Source organism: Hakea prostrata, chromosome 7, assembly GCF_041222555.1.
Source record: "Hakea prostrata isolate BN-2017 chromosome 7, UWA_Hpros_2, whole genome shotgun sequence".
NCBI lineage: Eukaryota > Viridiplantae > Streptophyta > Magnoliopsida > Proteales > Proteaceae > Hakea > Hakea prostrata.
Genome location: NC_142606.1, coordinates 62,071,502 through 62,090,040, shown reverse-complemented (window position 1 = coordinate 62,090,040; position 18,539 = coordinate 62,071,502). Strand labels below are relative to the sequence as shown.

The following is an 18,539-nucleotide window of genomic DNA, read 5'->3' as shown; positions in this document are numbered from 1 at the left end:
TAGAGTCTGGAAATGGTTACGAAGCCATAGAGTTTTTGCAATGTCTGATCGGGAGGTTTTAACCGTCGAAGAAAAATGATATCTTCAGCGAACTCTTGGGAGAAATCTCTTCACCATGTTAGCCAAGGTACGATCCTGCGAGTCTCGCTGAAATATCGTACCATATAGTAATACAATATCATGTTAATTACCTTAATACCCTTAACATGTCAAATTATTTTTACAAATAGCATTTTTATTTTGGTGTTTTTTTTTTTGAGGGGGGGGGATAAGATACTACAAATTACAAAGAAGATAAACAAATGTCTTTCGCGGGAAATGCTCTTCGCCACCAACGCATCGTAGCCATGAGCTCAGTCGTTGCGACGCCTTGTGTTTGCTACGTCAATAGAAAATCATGGAGAGTGAAAGCTTCATGGGATACACAGCCAAGAACTACTATCCCCACTCCCAATCGCGGAAGCTTGTCGAAGAACAAAAACCCTAACCTTCTTGATCAGTCTACCCCTCAAAGTAGAACAACGACCACAACAACTAAGACCAGAGTACTATCTGCTTCGGAGCTTCTGAGCTTGAATTTGCGCTCCTCTTCTCCTTCCCAAGGTATTATTATTTCCATATACTTAATCTGATTTACGCTACTCTGTCACTTCCCTCCTGATTTTAGCTACTGGGTTCAACTCCACATGTATTAGAGAAATCCGAAGAATTATATCTGGGTTATGAGAGATGGTTGCCCGCTGCACCGGAAGTGAAAAAGCCTAAATCCATCTATAATGCGGCTACGTTGGCATATATTGGGGATTGCGTTTATGAGGTAAATTGGGAACTTTGTCTTGGTGTTCTCTGTTTCGACCAATTTTTATATACATTCCAAGTCGGAATTTTGATGGATTCACAAGTGATGCTTATTTGAGTTCCTTTGTTGTTATTGGTGTTCATGCTTTGAGGATAGAAGAGAGATTAAGAAAGGATATTCCCTGGAAAATGATGCCAACTTACATTTTATATGCTAGATTACATAATTATAGTGTTCAAATCATCTGGACGAACTCAACTAAGTATTACTTCAAGAGGATAGCTCAGTTGGCAATGACCATCGTCTTGCAATTAAGAGAGGATATGACTTCAACTATAAAATATTCAAGTCCTAAGTTGATTGACAAACTATTCTGGTGAGCACTGTTTCTTATTCCTATAGTTCTGGACCTCGAAGACAGATATGCCTTTGGTCAAGCGCCTACTCTTTGAACTTCCATTTCAATGTGTCTTTCTTGGTATGATAGTTAGGGAAAGTAGATAGGGAAATCTAGGGTTCAATGTCCCTCAATGCGCACCACCTAGATGAACTCAGCTAAGTATAACCTCAAGAGGATGGCTTAGTTGGCAATGACCATCACCTTGCAATTAAGAGAGTCTATGACTTCAACTATCCTTGGGGCCTACCTATAAGAATACAAAAAGTTCAAGTCATAAGAAAAATAAGTGCCAATGAATAGACTAAATTGGAATTCATGATGGAGTTATGAAGATGTAATGAATGAGAAATCCAGTTTTTTTTTTTTTGGGTTTATGAATCTTAGAGGAAAAATTCATAATAAATTTTAGGTAAAAACTTTGAATTTCTGATATGAAACAAGTTGTGGCCTTGTGTTGATTTTTCTTTTATCAAAGATCCCTGTATAAGATTTATGAAGCTTGATTTGTCACTTCTCCTTCTTCTTTCTATTTCTTTAATTGATTAGAAAATTTATCATTAAATCAAATTAAGGTGCTTGGGAAAGTGGATTACTTTGGTTTGACTTAAAAAAGCAAGAGGAATTGATGTCTCTTTATTAAGAAAATCCACTTTAACATTGCCACAATTGTGTGCAAATTCCTTTGTTTAGCATATGCTGTCCACAATTAGTCCTTTCAAACAGCAGCACACAGATGTCAGCATGTAACAGCAGCCTTGAAAATCCCCACATTTGCTACTTTATTTTTACGTTTTCTCTTGTGTGATTTTAAGCGAGTGGGTCAGTATGGCTGTGGGTGTGGGTGTGGGTGTGAATGTGTTGTGTGGGGGTGTGCTGGTGTGTGGATGCAGATGTCTGCATATGGAGTAAATAACTAAGTTCGAATATTTGGCTGGCAGTCCTAAGTCATCTAATCTTGGGTGACTGATCCAGGAATAGTTGGTTATCTTGTTTAGATTCGATTGCATATTTGTGGTCAGAGGATGAGTATGTTATTGTTACATTAAATTAATGTGTTTTTGTCCTATTTTCTGGATATCTTACAAGCTTTGTTTTCTCAAGCTGCAGCTATTTGCTCGGAGGCATTTTCTATTTCCTCCTCTAAATATTGAGGAATACAATGCTCGTGTGATGGCAGTAGTACGTTGTGAGGCACAGGCATGTATTTATATCCTTTACTGTCCAGATACCCTTCACCTATGAACATGGTATTGTGTAGGATTTTTTATGCATAGCTCACTATGCCCAAATTTTGTTATGCAACTTTTCAGTAATTAGGTAGTCTTATGTATTGCATAACTTTTAATTTTCTCCTTGTCACATGGATCTCTTTATTTACGAATTCTAGTAGACCCATACACTAAATTCTTTTCTTATAAGAAAATAAGTTGGCATGGTTCAAACGAAGATTTTCAAAATCTGGCCTCATTCTGTAACAACTAATCCCCCTCCAACCCACTGTCCTCTCCCTCCTTCCCGCCCCCAACCCCCACCCCCAAAAAAAAAAAAAAAAAAAAAAAAAGGAAAGAAAAAAAGGGGAAGGATGGACATTAACCTCTCAACACACAAATGGATTATTTCATATTTTCTAACAAAAGTTGTGCTATTCTACTCCTGTTCTTGGAATCCTGGATTGGTGATGTAGTCCTAGATTGGTAGGAGATCAACTAGGAGCCAATAATAAGGACCTTGTATGAACGAGCCAAGTTTGAATAGGTTAGAATTGGGTGTGGGGTTGACTTGAGGGCTAGGGTTGGGTCAGATTTGGGGCGTGATAGCTGGGTTTAGTCACGTAGATAAGCTAATAGCGAAGATTTACGGTTTTGCAGAATGATTTGAGGGCTGAATTTCGAATTTCAGCAAACTTGGATTAAAAATGAAGATGATGGACATTTAGGGGTTTGCCTGGTCAAATTGGCAACTTGGGTCATATAGAGAGGGGCTGGAGGGGGGTGTTTGATCCAAAATTGAGGGAATAAAGGTGGCTGGACATATTAGGTTTTCAAAATGAGGTTCTGAGTTGATGGAAAGAGTTTCAATGAAGGTAATGGACAGCAATGTGGATTGAGTACTGGCTGTGATGTGGGATGTTGTGAATGGAATTTGAAGGGATTCATTTAGTGAAACTGGGATATGACCTAGGGTTTGCAAAAATGAAAATCATCAAGGGGAAAGAGAGCATTGGGGTTGTAGAGGATTAGAAGAAGACAAGGGACTGGGAGTGATTCAACTTATTGATGTTAAAGAACAGAAACTGGAATTCTTTGAAGATACCCATGAATTTCAGGAAATACCAGTACCTGTGAAGAGTCTTCAATGGAAATCAAACTTGGCAGGTTGGGGAAACTTGAAGAATTTGATGAATGGGATTGGATGGAGAGTATCTCTCTCAAACAATGACATATTTAAAATATAAACTCTTTTTTTATCAAATTATGGGCTCAACTGACCAATTAAATCTATATTTATAGCCAAAATTGCTGACATAAAACTTAAATTCAACTAGGACGGGATCAAAAAACCAGGAATCATATCAACCTAGGTGATGTAGGACAAAGAATGAGAGAAAAGGAGACCAAAATACTGTTCACATGTTAATTAGGTCACAGCCCTTATTTTGCCTTTGTGTGAATGATACTATAAGATATTGTTGGATCCAATATCAGATTGCGTGAAGACTTCTAGAAGAGCTCTGATATGCTGGCTAAACACCATTGTTGGTGGGGGATCATATGGGATCTTAAGAAAGATTTTGACTGCTATTTTCAGATGACTGAAGATACTATTTATGAGGTGATTATATCATGTTCGAGGATGACTGGCTTTGAGTGTCACTTCAAGTGAGCAACCATATTCTGCATGTAGGAATCCCAATTTAATGGACCAGAAACATATCCTTGATTTAACTGAAACATTATTTCCGTTTCCAATTGTAACTTGAGATCTGTAAATGTAGGTTCGGTCTAGGGAGGGTTAGGATTGAGTTGTAAAAGGTATGGGCTGTTATAGGGTGAATGACTGATTCTTGGGTAGGTTTCTTGAGATCTTGGATGGTTCTTGATAGGATTTCTTGAATTCTTAGGTGGATCTTTGGATCTTGCCTCACTTTTTTTAATTCTCCTTGTTCTCTCTTTCTCTCTTTTCTTTCTTCTTTCTTTCTTTCTTTTCTTCTCCTTCCCCCCCCCCCCCTTTTTCTCTCAAGATCCAAGAAAGGGGAAAAGGGGGGCCGCAGGGTCTGGGAGGGGTGGGGGTGGTTCTTGATGATGCCGCAAGGTGGGGGAGGGGCTGGAGGTCTGCGATGGAAGGGGGAAAGGTGGGGAGAGCTGACGTGGGCTAGGGAGGAGAGAGGAGGGGCTGGACTGGGGAGGGAAGGGGCTGTACTTGAGACAAAGTAGTTGATGTAGATGGAAAAATGCTCGCTGGACTTTCGAGAACTCTTGCGGAAATTGAAGAATAAAGCTTTCTAAATTTGCCGTGGCCTTCCCAAGAAGACCACGACTTTGTTTGCCTCCAAATAGAAATTTTATTTATCAACTCAACTTGCCTTTGCAATGGGGTAGGGTGGATATGTATAGCCTTACAATTGGAGGGAAAAGAATTAGACTCAAACTTGGAAAACTAACTTGAGGCAATTAGGAAATCCATTATAAATTAAGATCCCCTTTACAATTCAATAAATAACAACCATACCTAAAAGGTAGCAACTTGCCAAAATAACAACTAATTATCCAAATTCCAAAAGGAATCTTAATTTAAAATTGATTCCATTAGGACTCCATTGCTGACTAGAACTATCAGGACTAACTCAACTAAAGAAATGAAATTGGATATGGACTCAAGAATATATAAAGAAAGTTACTAGACTAAAATAATAATCAAATGACCAAACTACCCCTGCTAGGGTTCGGCCAGCCCACAGTGTGCCAGTGGTCTTGGTTCTTTGGCCCAAATTGATGGTTCGGACTCTTTTTTTTTTTTTTTTTTGGGGGGGGGGGGGGGCTTGCTTACATCACTTATCCTTCAGCTAGCTGAAACATTATTTCTGTTTCCAATCGTAACTTGAGGTCTTTAAATGTTGATTTTCATTTCATGACAACACAAAGGGATGACTCTTTGTGTTTATATGGGTGACAGTGACACTTGGTTCCTGCTACCACTACTTCATTGATATGCATATGACCTACGTATTATTGCTTTTTCTTTTCAAAGCCTTACATGTTGTTTTATAACTGCTGTAGTACTTGCATTTAAAGGAAATGCTTTAAGCTCTAAAGCTGTATAATGACAACCTTCTCATAAACTTGCCTGCATGCTCATACCATTAGTTAGAACTTAGGAATTAGAACTGTCCCTGAGTTTGCTGATTCTCAACAATTTTTTCTCACTGGATCTGGATCCTTTGTCATGCGTTCTTCAACATTTTGTACAACTGAGGTTGTGGATCAGGAAGCATATATTATAAGATTTTCTGTTGTTTTTTGTTTTTTTTCCTTAAGGTAAAATTTCTAAATTTGATATGCAAGAAGAAATTATTCATCACCTTTCACAGTTCCACCAAAATCAAGTTGTCCCCTCCCATTCTCTGACTTATGCACAATAGAACATGGCAGTCGCTCAATTGTTCTCACTATAGCGTTCCCCCACAGTGAACCCACAAGGAGCTATGTGGGTCTGAGTCTCTTCTCTCTATGAAACAACAATGTTACTCTTGTTCTCTACTTCTTTATGTCCTTCAAAATTTGTAGTGGACCCCTATCCAACAATTGTTAATGTACTCTGATTTCAGTGAGAATCTGTACCTGACTTGACAAGATCATATCAGGACAGCTGGAAAAAATTTAAGGGTGCATAATAGCATTATGATGTATCCTCATTGTCTTTGTTGATAGGATTGGCAATGCCAAAGAATGGAAAAGGAGTTGGATATGGAGATGAAGTTGATCAGAAGTGGATCTATTTATTGTCCTTTGGATTCGAGGAATAAATTTAAATCTCTATTTGTTCCTCATTTATGAAATCCATCATTCAGAACTGATTAGCAGGGGGAAATCTTGCTTTAGTTTTTCTCTTCTTTCTTTTTTTTTTCTTTTCTGTGCTTATACAAGAAGAAGAAGAAGAAAAAGCCTTGTGCTGACTAAATGGGGTCAGCTACATGGATTTGAGGCCAATCAACTCTATTTGAGCCATGCTAGATTCAAGGCTTAAGCTATGCGCTTCTAACTATTCTAGTTCCTTCAATCTGGATTGTATCACTTCTCCGTACAGGGTATTTACAGGCGTCCGTTGAATGTGCCCGTGTCACCTCAAACGACTTTCTCGTAGCTTATCACTCATCAGAGTTACTCCCAAACCAACTCTAATAGATCATTCCTTATCTTATCCTTCCTAGTTTCTTTCAGTGCTTATGTGTGCATTTTAAAAGGAAGGAGGTATGCGGAAGCTTTTATGCATATTGAATGCAAGAGGACAGTTGAACGGTTGGATGCTGTTTTGGTTTCTTACATCCACTTATATTTCAGTTATCTAGATTATATGAAGCATTAATTTAAAAATAGGACTGTCTCTGTCTGTATTCAATAATCACATAAAATAATAGTGCACAATTTACTTGTATGTGTCAGGATACCTTGCTCAAGAAACTAGTTAGTGATGATTTCCTATCGGAAGAAGAAAGGTTAGTTTGAGGCTTTGTCCTTTGCATTCTTGTATAATTCGTCTCAATGGAATTGCTGTACATGACTTTTTGAATTTTAATTACATCATTGGTCGTTAGCTGATTCTTCCGTTGGTAATTACATATTGAATTTTAATTACCATGATATTAGAATCTTTTTCTTGTAAGGTGGCCTGTCTATGAAATTATGACTTATGTAGCCAATTATATTGGACTGGCCTGGTGAACAGATTGGTCTTCTGTAGCTTAAAATGTTTGATATTGCTGCTGAGTGGTTCAATTATCCACCGTTTAATTTGAGACATTATTAGTTGATGTCAAATATGATGTTCTTATTTTGTTGCCTGAATTAGTTTGAGGCCCTTGATGGTAGAGATCTAAGCACCTGATGCATTGGGTTTAGAAAACCTGCAATTATATAGAATTGCCGATGAGGATATGTTCCAGATTCAGAGCAAACTTGAAGCACCTTTGTGGACGGGGCAGAACTTAAAAGATTAAGCAGTGCCAATGCAGAACCATCACCAAGATGGTCATATTTCCACAAAAATAATTCAGGGGTTGGGTTTCGTTAGTCATGGGTCTTTGATCCTTTAACTTTAATGTGAAATTGGCCTCTAAATGAACCTATGATGGGCATATCTACTTAAAGTACGAATATAAATTTTAATTGGACCATGGCTTGATTGGTTCAATTGGTTAGGTAGGGAATTATGTTGCATCAAATATATTTTTTTGGGGGGTAATTAGCTGGTTCAACATAAGTTAAGGCAGTTATATCTTTTAGCATGTAATTAGGGCCATTCGTGGGCCACTTAAATAGCTAGAGTTATGTTCTATTTTGGTTATATATTTTTGAGTCCTATTCGTATTAGAACTTTTTGTAAGGCTGTTTAGCACTTTGTATATTTACCCCCATTGTGGATGGTAAAGGACATACCTAACATAGCTGATATGAGGTGAAATCCTTGAGATCAATGGTGTGGGTTTTCAGGTGTAGGAATCAGGGGATTATGCCATAGGAGATATCCTCCAAGTTTGGTTAGGTTAGGATGGGTGGTTTAGGAGACACAGAAGTTCTTGATTTTGGGATGTCAAGATCTTTAACTTAGAACTTGCTGATTTTTGGGTTTAGGATGATTGAAATTAGCTGTAACTTGGTTTGGAGTATGGGAATGATGCTCGGAGTTTGTAACAGATCTGGTATGACTTTGGATTTTGGGTACCTTGGGGAGTCCAAAAGTTCCTGGAAAAGAAAAAAGGGGAAAGAATGGGGTGGGAATCATTACTCACCTTGCTGGAACTAGTATGCTTTGGAGGAATGAGAGATGGTGATTGCAGATGGAATCCACAATCTAATGATTTTAGACTTGATACACTAAGAATCCGTGAACCACCCAAAACTTGAGACACCTAAGATCTCTGTTTCTTGGACTTTAAACACCAAGGAACCAATGGACCTGGATTTTAAAGGAGTCAATACCTCAAAGGCAATAAGAAAAGAGACAAAGCTGAAATTGGATAGACTTACTGGTTCCTTTACTCTTCCCATGAAGGAGTATAATAGATGGCTAATAGGGCTTACAACTCAAGAAATAGGAAATAAGTCCTTAAAGAAACAGAATTTGAAAGGTTATTAGAATTAGGAGTCCTACTATTGTCATGCCCCCATTACTAGGCTAGGTGGGGCCTATGAGATGCGAACCCAATTATAGGGTTAGGGTTTCCAAGATGAATTTCCTAGACTTTGGGGTTTGCCTAGAATCTTCCAGCAAATTAATGGGATGTTATAAGGAACCAAGGATGATCCTAAGACTATTATGGGATGTATCAAAAATCCTGGGAATGGACAATGGAAATGGGAATCTAAATAGGATGGGATACTTTTGGAAAAGGGAAAATTTAGGGTTTTTGATAGGTCCCTAGTATCACAAGTCTACACTCGACAGGGAAAGTAAATCCCTAAATTCTAGGGAAGGAAACGATTGGAAGATTCGAAGAGTCCTATTGTATTCAGGTTACTTTTTAGGATTAGATTGAAGAGTCATATTACATTCAGGTTACTTTTGAAGAGTCCTATTCGAATTGGGATGATTCTGTTAATTAATATTGTAGGAACATAATTGCTATAAATAGGGGGAAGGAAGAGTAGAAGAGAATGTTTTGAGATAGAGAGAAAAGTTTATGTGAGAGCCATTGCTCTTGGGTAGCCGTAGGAATCACCCACTGCTGGTAGAATGTATTGTTTCTTATTCAACTTTTATTCAAAGTCCCTTTTTTCTTCTTGAGTTATTCCACCTTGTTAAGTAGCCTCATTCAGGTACCTAACCAATTGGTATCAGATCATTCACGATCCCAGGGAAGTGAGATGACATTGTCGATTTTTCCAAGCAAAGAACGAGCGGAGGAATGGTTGATTGAAGTCAAGCTCTTTTGCTGGCAACATTAGATTCAGCAAGAACACTGGCTTGCAGTAGCACTTGAACATCTGGAAGATGATGCGTTAGATTGGGTCTACCGGAGACGCTGGCCGAAACTGGATTGGGCGAACTTCATGGAGGCCTTAAGAATGGAGTTTAGAGATGAGAGCGATAAGAAATCCATCTCAGCTTTGGACAACCACAATATGGTGGTTGAGACAAACGTAGCCGAAGTCGATTTGAAAGTACACGTTGAAAAATCCAAGTCGATGCGAATGAGAGTTTCGGGTGTCGATGCCTACCGGATTAACGTCGTGGCTACGAGGACTCTTGCCATTGAATCGAAGAAGAAGAGCTCAGTCGCTGCCGGCAGAAAACCTCAGGCAGCAGCTAGGGTTACAGCAAATCGTCGCAGGAAAGGAAGAAGAAGACGATGGAGTATTAGGGTTTTTGGGGTTGGTTCGGTTCACCTCAAACCTGTTCATGGGTTTGGTCCAATCCCTATAAGCCAAAGATTGTGTTATTTGGGCCTCAATCAGTTATGTTTTGTCTTAAACTTAAGGCCCAAACAAACCCAACACAAAGACTGGGCCGCTAGACCCCCAAAGAAACCCCCTTGGGTCAAGCCCACTCCATTAAACCCCAGCAGAAGAGATTTTCAGATTTTCACCTTGAGGACAAGGTGAAACTGTTGGAGGGGAGTATTGATAGGTCCCTAGTATCACAAGTCTACACTCGACAGGGAAAGTAAATCCCTAAATTCTAGGGAAGGAAACGATTGGAAGATTCGAAGAGTCATATTACATTTAGGTTACTTTTGAAGAGTCCTATTCGAATTCAGGTTACTTTTGAAGAGTCCTATTCGAATTGGGATGATTCTGTTAATTAATATTGTAGGAACGTAATTGCTATAAATAGGGGGAAGGAAGAGTAGAAGAGAATGTTTTGAGATAGAGAGAAAAGTTTATGTGAGAGCCATTGCTCTTGGGTAGCTGTAGGAATCACCTACTGCTGGTAGAATGTATTGTTTCTTATTCAACTTTTATTCAAAGTCCCTTTTTTCTTCTTGAGTTATTCCACCTTGTTAAGTAGCCTCATTCAGGTACCTAACAGTTTTATCAAAACCCAAGATGGGGTCCTTTACTTGGTAGTAGGATATCCAAAATAGTACTAGGGAAGCTGGGAAGGGTAAATGAAACCTGCTGTGGGGGGTTTGGAAGGGTTTAGGCTTTTCTCTTGGGCCTTCTTGAATCTTTCTTTCCTTCTTTTCTTTTCTTCTTCCTTTCATTTCTTTTCTTCTTCCTTTCTTTTCTTTTCTTTTCTTCTTTCTTTTTTCTATTTTCTGCTTTTTTGTTTCTGCTGCAAGAGATAAGAGGCGTAGAGGGAGGACTGAAGGAAGAAAGAGAAGGGGGAGAGGTGCCGTAGGGTACAGGGGAGGGTGGGGGTTCTGCCTAGGGTTATTGCAGGGGTAGGGGGAAGGGACCTACGGTGTCATAGGGGGCCGGGGTGTTGCTATCCAGGTGCGACAGCAATGGGGAAGGGTTTTAGGGTCTTGCGCAGGGGTGGGGGAGGGTTTCTTGACTGCTGTTGTGTTGTGGGAGGGGTTGGGGAAGCTTGCGCAAGAAAGAGGGAAGGAAGGGGAGGGTTCTTGGCTGGGATCACAGGGTAGGGGAGGGGCTCTTGGATGCTGTAATTACTTGTTTATGTATGCTGCTGACTGTCAATGGCTTTTGGAATGGGAAGAAGTTGCTAGAGTTGTTGAACAAGAATGCTAGACAAGGTTGCTGATCATTCAAGAAGAAAGTTCTTCTCTAGGTCCGCCATGACCCCCTTAAATTGGAACCACAATCCTCCAAACTCAATTTTCTTATTCACATAATCAGACTTAAAACATACGAAGAAATAATAGGCCTTAAATTATAGCTTACTAAAAGGAACTAAACACTAAGTGGGATTCCTTTATAGATTAGGATGCCACCACATGATCTCAACAATTGAAATAAAATCAAAACATCTGAGGGTCTCTAATGGACACATGCTGAAATAAAAGTTAAATCTCTTAATAAGCACCTGCTAAATTCTTATTTAATTAAAACTCTACTTTGTCACATGTGCTAGAGTTTTAAGGAACTAAGGACTCAACAACTAACTCAAAACAAGACTCTTTAACGAACTTGGACTCTAGAATTAAACTGGAATTAAATTCCAGCAACTAATTACGGAAAAAAATGCGTAAAATACCCCCTTAAGTTCAGCCAGCCTAGGGAGGCTTCTTAGAGCCATCTTGTGGGGCCCACTTAGGGTTTCGGCCAGGTCCAAGTCGTGTTCACATCACTATGACACCTAAACTGCGAGTAAACATGTCAGAGAAGAGACTTGTTTGGTGAAATCCTCAAGCTTAGTTACAGAGGCTCGATACCATGTTGCAATCCAGGGCCTCTGTATCCAGCCAAGGAATCAAAGAGAATGAAGAAACAGGAGAGGAAGAAATAGCTATCGCAAGGTGTAGAAAATCCTCCGATTAGGTTCTGGGGCTCCTAATTGCGGGATACCAATATATATTGTTTTCAATGAAAAAAGACCAGTTCTGCAATGGCAGGATTACATAACATATCTTATTAAAAAGGCCCTAAACATAGGCTAGGAAATATTGACCAAAGCACCCCTGCGACTCGTAATCGCAGGACATCAACAACCATAAACATGAAGACACACCACATTTAATATGGAGATCTTGCTGTTCTTTTCAGCCACTATAGTCTTTCAGTCACTATTCGCCATCTGATCCAAATTAATTCACCTGGAAACTTTAAACCTCCAGAAAAAGATCTCAATCCAATAAATACAAGCAAAGTCCACTAAGACAATCTATTCTTCAAACAAAAAAAAAAAAAAAATCAATCTCCAACAATAAACCAACAACAAATCAATTAACGAAGCAAATTCCCAATAACCAAAAAATTGATGTGAGGATAACCCAGAAAGAGCCAATAATAAAATTTCTTATCTGAAACACTTTGATCCCTGAGTTGATGTTGAATTCTCAATCGTTAATGCAAAGACCTAGTTCTTTTGTGTACTCATGAACTAGTCTCTAGAAGTATAAAGAGCACGGCAAAGGGTACTGCACCCCCTGTGACAGTGAACCTTGAAAGAACTGCAAATCAGATATCCCTGAGAAACTGGAAGTCCTTTATCAAGAATAGAGAACTGAACAGGATCTTGGAAATAATGTTTACAACCTAAGAACCCTGTCTGCTCTGGCACCATGTAAAGAATAAGAAGAAAAAGAAAGAAAAGAATATAGCTGCAACTCTTGGGGACTCCAGCCATTAGAATGTTGCTGTGTATATCAATTAATATTTATACTGTAGGAAGCGCAACAAAGTAAACTACGAAAGCCTCAAAATACCCTTCTTGGTATTTGTGGTAGCAGTAGTTAACACCAGCCCTCATACTGAGACCACTAGTCTTGTAAGAGCCTTCAACTTTGAAACTTTACAAATATGGCAAATCATTGTTTCAGATGCATTTCGGTACTTGCCAAAGCCTTGCTCCACAAAGATATCTGAGTGATTTGGCCAAAAGTAATGTAAATTGGGATTTCCCAAGCATCGTACCTGGTTTGAATTTGACATGAAAATCTCAAGCATTGCCAAATGCAAGCTAGAGAGGGAGATTCCATGCAGACTAGGACTCCTAGGTTGAGGAAGTCAGACTGCTAATAGCAATGGAATTTATAGAGAATATTCAGTCCTACAAAAGGAAATAATAAAGTTATAAATAAGAAGATATAGTATATTTGGATAATAGGGTGATAAGAACCCCCAACCTGATGCCTAAATTCAATATATGAATCCCCCTGCAACTAGCTCAGCCCTTGGTGGCTCTCTGTGGTTTCCTTCTCTGGATTCAAATTCATGCATCACAGTATACACTCTCACTATCTCAACCTTACACATGCACACTGGAAATGGAAACGTAAAAAAGATTTGAAGAAGACTGCCAATGGATTAACACGTCAATACTGAAATTGATGAACAATAAAATGCCAAATGCTTCCCCAAACCTGAATTCCTAACTACTTGCACCAACCAAGGGTCTTCCCCTCACCAACGAGCTATGCTCGCTGACTCCTTTGCCAAATTCTCCTCCCCCTTCTCTCTTCCCTAATTTCCCCTAATATATCCCCAAAATAGATCCTAACTACGTACCTTTTTCCTGTCACAAAAATCCCAACATAAATGTGGCTGCAGCCCAGTGAAACCCAGCCATCTGTCCCTGTGTCCTTAAGCTCACTTATTCTCCACATATCCAGCTCTATTTGATCCCTTGTGTCCCTTCTATATGCTGCAGTGTAGACCCCCTAGGATATCAGGGTCTTATCATAGGGACTCCATCAATTGTTGTGAGCCACTAGCAAAGCAGGGTGGTTTAGGAATGAAAATGCACTATGGTGCTCTATGATAAGCTTGGACACATCCATTGTTCATATAGAATCCATGTCCCAGTTAGGGTTCTCCCAGGTAGTTCCCTAGGTGAATCGTAGGCATTGCCTTAATTTTTTATGGGCCCTTCATTAGAAAAGACGTCCCAAAGGACGCAGTTTTCCCGGCTCCCTCCCTAACGTATTGTGTATTTAGGTAGGAGGAAGAAGATGCATAAATAAAGCCCTTACATTGTTTTTTTTTTTCTTTTTTGTGGGTCTTTTGGTTTGGTTTTAATTTTGTAATAGATAGATAACTGACATGATGTAACTCAAGTAAACAATTTATGTTTGCTGAGAAAATAAAAACTTGTGAAACGGTATTTATGATATTTTTTGGGAATGGGTTGTATGTAACAGTTTGTTGATTAAAAAGAAATCGTGATATAGCTAATAGTACAATAACGTTTGAACTTGGCCAAAGGGTACAACCCTCAACACTCAGCTATTCCTGCATCCAAACATTCTAAGATTGAGCCCCAAAACACAAAAAGAAAAAGAGAGAGAGAGGGGGGGGGGGGAGGAGAAAAAGAAAAAGAGTAGGAATTGTGGGATATCCATTTATGCTATCACATGATGACTGTTGAATTTTACTTGCAATTATTTTCTCTTATGGCACAGGTTTTATCCCCTAATATACTTCAAATGCTAAATGTAGGGATGTTTTGCGGTGGGGAAAAAATATAGCTTCAGCTAAAACACGGACAACCAAGCGTGCTGGTTTAGCAGTGTATAATAGAGCTTCATCTTTGGAAACACTGGTAATTCCCTATGACAACTGAATATCGAAAATGGCCATGATATATCTTTCTATGTGAGAAATGAGAACAATTCAAGCGTTACATTATAATGAATGGTGATTGCCATGTTATTGTGGGGGCCACTATCCATCTATTTGGTTGTAACTGATCCATATTGAATAAAAGCTCAGATGCTACTAGCCATTGTCTATAGCTAGTCTGGTGAATTGGATATCGTTAATCTTGTATCATTTGTCTAAATTACTATGTGTTTAATTTTTCAACTACATATAAGTGAGCAACTAGCCTTTTTTGTTTCAATCTGATTTGGAGTTGGGGCAATGGTGTTGTGGTAGCAATAGTCAAAGCCAAATAAAACTAGAAATATGAACCAGGGCTACTATAGCCAACGAACAGGATTGCCCAAATTCCAGATCTGTTCTCAATCCTCTTAGGTTTTATATCTTTCTTCACAATCAAAGAAATCAACTACTAATCTGTTCTATTTATTTGGCTTTCAACAGCTCTAATCCAGTTTGCATCAAATCACTCTTGATGTATCATATCTGCTCCATTGATATCTGCAGAAATCTTGATTTCTGTCTTACATCAATTTTACATGCCCATATACGAGAGGATATCAAGGAGACAGATATAACTTAATCTTGATATGCTGTTTCTTGAACCTCTAATGAGAGTATGACTTGACCTGGTATCTGCTTGTTTGTGTGAAATTGATATTTTTACCTGATGTGGAGAACAAAAGGGAGCAAAGACAAGGTTGGGCTTTCTGTGTAGCAAGGAATGGTGTTTGTGTGGCACAAGGGGAGGGGACTTTGAACTCTTACAGCTTGTTAGATGTGGTGCTTTTGTGTGGAAACAAGGTTTTCAGGTGTTAAAAAACCTGAATGTTTTGACTTCCTCAGTCTGGACCAGCATGGAGGAACTAAGTTTCTTATTTCCTATTCCTAAGTGTCCTTGGCCAGTCCACCAGATAGATCTTTTAATAGAATTCAACCAGTTTAATGGCTATTTAGAGTTAGATATTAGAGAACAATTGCCAGAAATTTGTTTTGTAAACGAGAGACCCATGGCAGCTCTCTCTCGGTAGTGCTTCTCTGTTCTGGTTGTATGACCTTCCTGTTTTAATTGATAATAATAAAAAATAAATAAATAAAAACCCTGAAAGAACTCATGAATGATAACTGCTATATGTAGTTACCTGGCTGGTACAGTGATAACAAGATGTATTCTTTTGTAGATTGGATTTCTCTACCTGACTAATGTGAAACGCTTAGAGGAACTCATGCTGAAGTTGGGGTTCTCAGCTGGTGTTTCTACCCAAGTGATCCTGGAAAAAACAAAAAAGTAAGTGGAATTTGCTTCCTTATGTGTGCTGATGTATTTCTGAAACAAGTTCCTTTCACGTCACTGTGCCACTTCTATGCATCTCATCACCAATTGTGACCAATTCTTGGAATGTAGTTTTTCCCTTGGTGAGGGGTTGTGGGGGGTGTGTAAGGAAGTCAAGTTTTTCTTATTTGCTTTTTATAACCATGAGAATCTCTCTTCTTTTTTTTTTTTTTTTTTTTTTTGTGTGTTGTTGTTGTTGTTGGCCTCTTTCATATGAATCCTCAACTGCCTCACTTCTTATTATTTTGGTGCCCTACCCTAGTTGATCCTTATATTAAGAACTAAGGCTCCCAATTTTCGACAATGCTTAGAGAGTCTAGCGTATGGACTGCCTTCCCAAAACCAGTAAGTGGGGTTTTTATTTTAACTCCAATCTGGTGAGTAAAATTATTGGTATGGTCTTCGCCTGAAATAGTACTTTAGACCTATGTTCGAGTACAGTGTATCTTGGTGTTTTTAACCACCCAAAAAAAAAAAAATCTTGGCCTAAGCTCCTAAAATATTATAGTGGTTGCTTGAGTCCTTGGTTGTATTTAATGTTCATTGTGGATTTTGTTAAATGGTCATTGTGGTGCTTAAGAGTGTGGAGCTGCACCAGGGGACTACACAGGGATTTTTATCCAGTCTGGATTTTCATCTAGTCCATTTGTGACGCTCCATTTCCATCCATTTCCTCACTGATGTGCAACACATTTCCAAGTAAAAATCCAAGGTGCAGGATTAGCCTCAAACAGAAAACAATTTTAACCCCTAACAATCTCTCTCCTCTTTACGGCTTTTCACTGCCCTCTATCTCTTCCTCACTGGCTTTTCTTCAAGGGTTGAAATTGTTTTCTACTTGAGGCTTCTCATCATATTAAAGGGGCGCGGCTCTGTATGAGGCTCGTACTCTAGAGCAAGCAAAGAACTAAGCAAGGGAATTATTAGTAAGGCTGCACACTAGCTTGTTCATAGGCCAAAGAAGCAACTATGAGAATAAGTATGAATATTCTCTCTCCTGGTGTGAAACAATTTTAACCCTTAACAATCTCTCTCCTCTTTATGGCTTTTCACCTCCCTCTATCTCTTCCTCACTGGCTTTTCTTCAAGGGTTAAAATTGTTTTCTACTTGAGGCTAATCCTGTTCGTTGGATTTTTACTTGGACATCTGTTGCACATCGGTGAGAAAATGGATGGAAATGGACAAGAGTCAGCACAACAGTTGGATTGGTCATTTTGGGCTGGCCTCTTTTTCCTTTTCTTTTTCTTTTTCCTATTTTGGGAGGTGGGATGGGCCATAGCCCTTGTGTGTTTTTAATTTTGAGTACAGCTACATAAGGAGGGAGCCCCTCCTTTGTGCTATGTAGTATTATATAATCTGTTTGTTGTATTGTGAATGATTGTTCCTTCCCTGTTCTCACCCCAACAGGTAAGGAGCGAACTGTGTGAAGATGTGATTCAGTTTCAGGTTTGGTGTGGTAAATGAGCCATCTGTTCAAGGCATTGTTCTCCAGCCCTTTTGTATCATACACAGGCCAAGGAACAAAGGCAAATGCAAACATGCAATGTGAATCCAATTAAGTAGAACAAAGTGAGTGAGATTGTGTTTCATAATAGTTCATGATAACTTAGAATGCTAATGGTAATAATCTGTATCTATAATCAACAGTAATTTTGCAATCAAGGACTTTAATTTCTCGGGGTAAAGAGAGGGAGTAGTCGGATTGGGTTCCATCACAACACAATGGAGAAGTCCAGAACCTGGGATACGTGTAATGGATATTGACTTGTTGGAACAGTTTTAATTAAATCTAGTGGTCAGTGGTGGTTCAACTAATAGGTCAAGTAGGGTTGTTCAAGGTCAGTTGATGTGCTTCTTCTTCTTCAGGAACTAATGAAGCATGAGAGAGGGTTCAATCTGTTGATATAGCATTGGGTAGCGTTAGTAATAGTAATAGTAAATGAAATGAGGAGTTATAAGCAAGGCTCTTTTTGGTATCTCAATTATCATTCTCTATTATGCTTATTTGAAAGAAATATGAACAACAATTCATTATTGGTTAAGAATGAAAAATTGTTTGGTGAATTTTGTCGAAAATAAATTATGAAATGAAAAATAAGTTTAGCGTAATCCATGATAGACAAAAAGTTTATTGTGGATTTTAGAGGTTTTTCTATTATTTTAAATAAAAATAAAACTGATAATAAATATCAAACAATTTAAAATTGAGAATGATAATTGATACCAAAAAGAGCCTTACACATCATTAGTCCTTATTAAGTTATAATTATAGAAGTTGATGCATCTAAAAATCTGCTCAGCCTTGTGATCCCAGTGGAATGACTTGCAAAACAAAGTTAGACGTGGTCTGACCTTGGGGTCGGGAGGCCACCTCCAAAGGCTAAGTCAGTAGTTGGAACACCACAGAGCTCTGGTGAGTCGTAGAGATTAATGGATAGATAGAATGGAAGAAGAACGACTCAATTACCTCTACTGGGCATAAGGCTTTAGTTTATATAGGATTTACCTCCCTTCCTTGACTGTCGGATTAATTTCTTGAGTCTTGTTCGTGACTGTATGATCTTAGG

The 18,539-nt window shown here is 38.7% G+C and overlaps 1 protein-coding gene across 1 annotated transcript; it reads left to right on the top strand.

Moving 5' to 3' along the window:
* Positions 1-272: 272 nt before the first annotated feature.
* On the top strand, positions 273-17,896 carry LOC149011607 (uncharacterized). The gene is made up of 7 exons (XM_089161850.1): positions 273-603; positions 696-817; positions 2,307-2,396; positions 6,860-6,912; positions 14,477-14,579; positions 15,820-15,926; positions 17,380-17,896. Exons 1-7 carry the CDS (start codon positions 303-305, stop codon positions 17,381-17,383), a joined length of 780 nt encoding a protein of 259 aa, XP_089017976.1. The 5' UTR covers positions 273-302; the 3' UTR covers positions 17,384-17,896.
* The last annotated feature ends 643 nt before the right edge of the window (positions 17,897-18,539 follow it).

Excerpts from the sequence above, each read along its gene's own strand:
- LOC149011607 (XM_089161850.1), top strand. The coding sequence starts at position 303 with ATGTCTTTCGCGGGAAATGCTCTTCGCCACCAACGCATCGTAGCCATG. Across the intron at positions 2,397-6,859 it reads TAGTACGTTGTGAGGCACAG|GATACCTTGCTCAAGAAACT; the intron begins GCATGTATTTAT and ends TGTATGTGTCAG. Across the intron at positions 6,913-14,476 it reads TTCCTATCGGAAGAAGAAAG|GGATGTTTTGCGGTGGGGAA; the intron begins GTTAGTTTGAGG and ends TGCTAAATGTAG.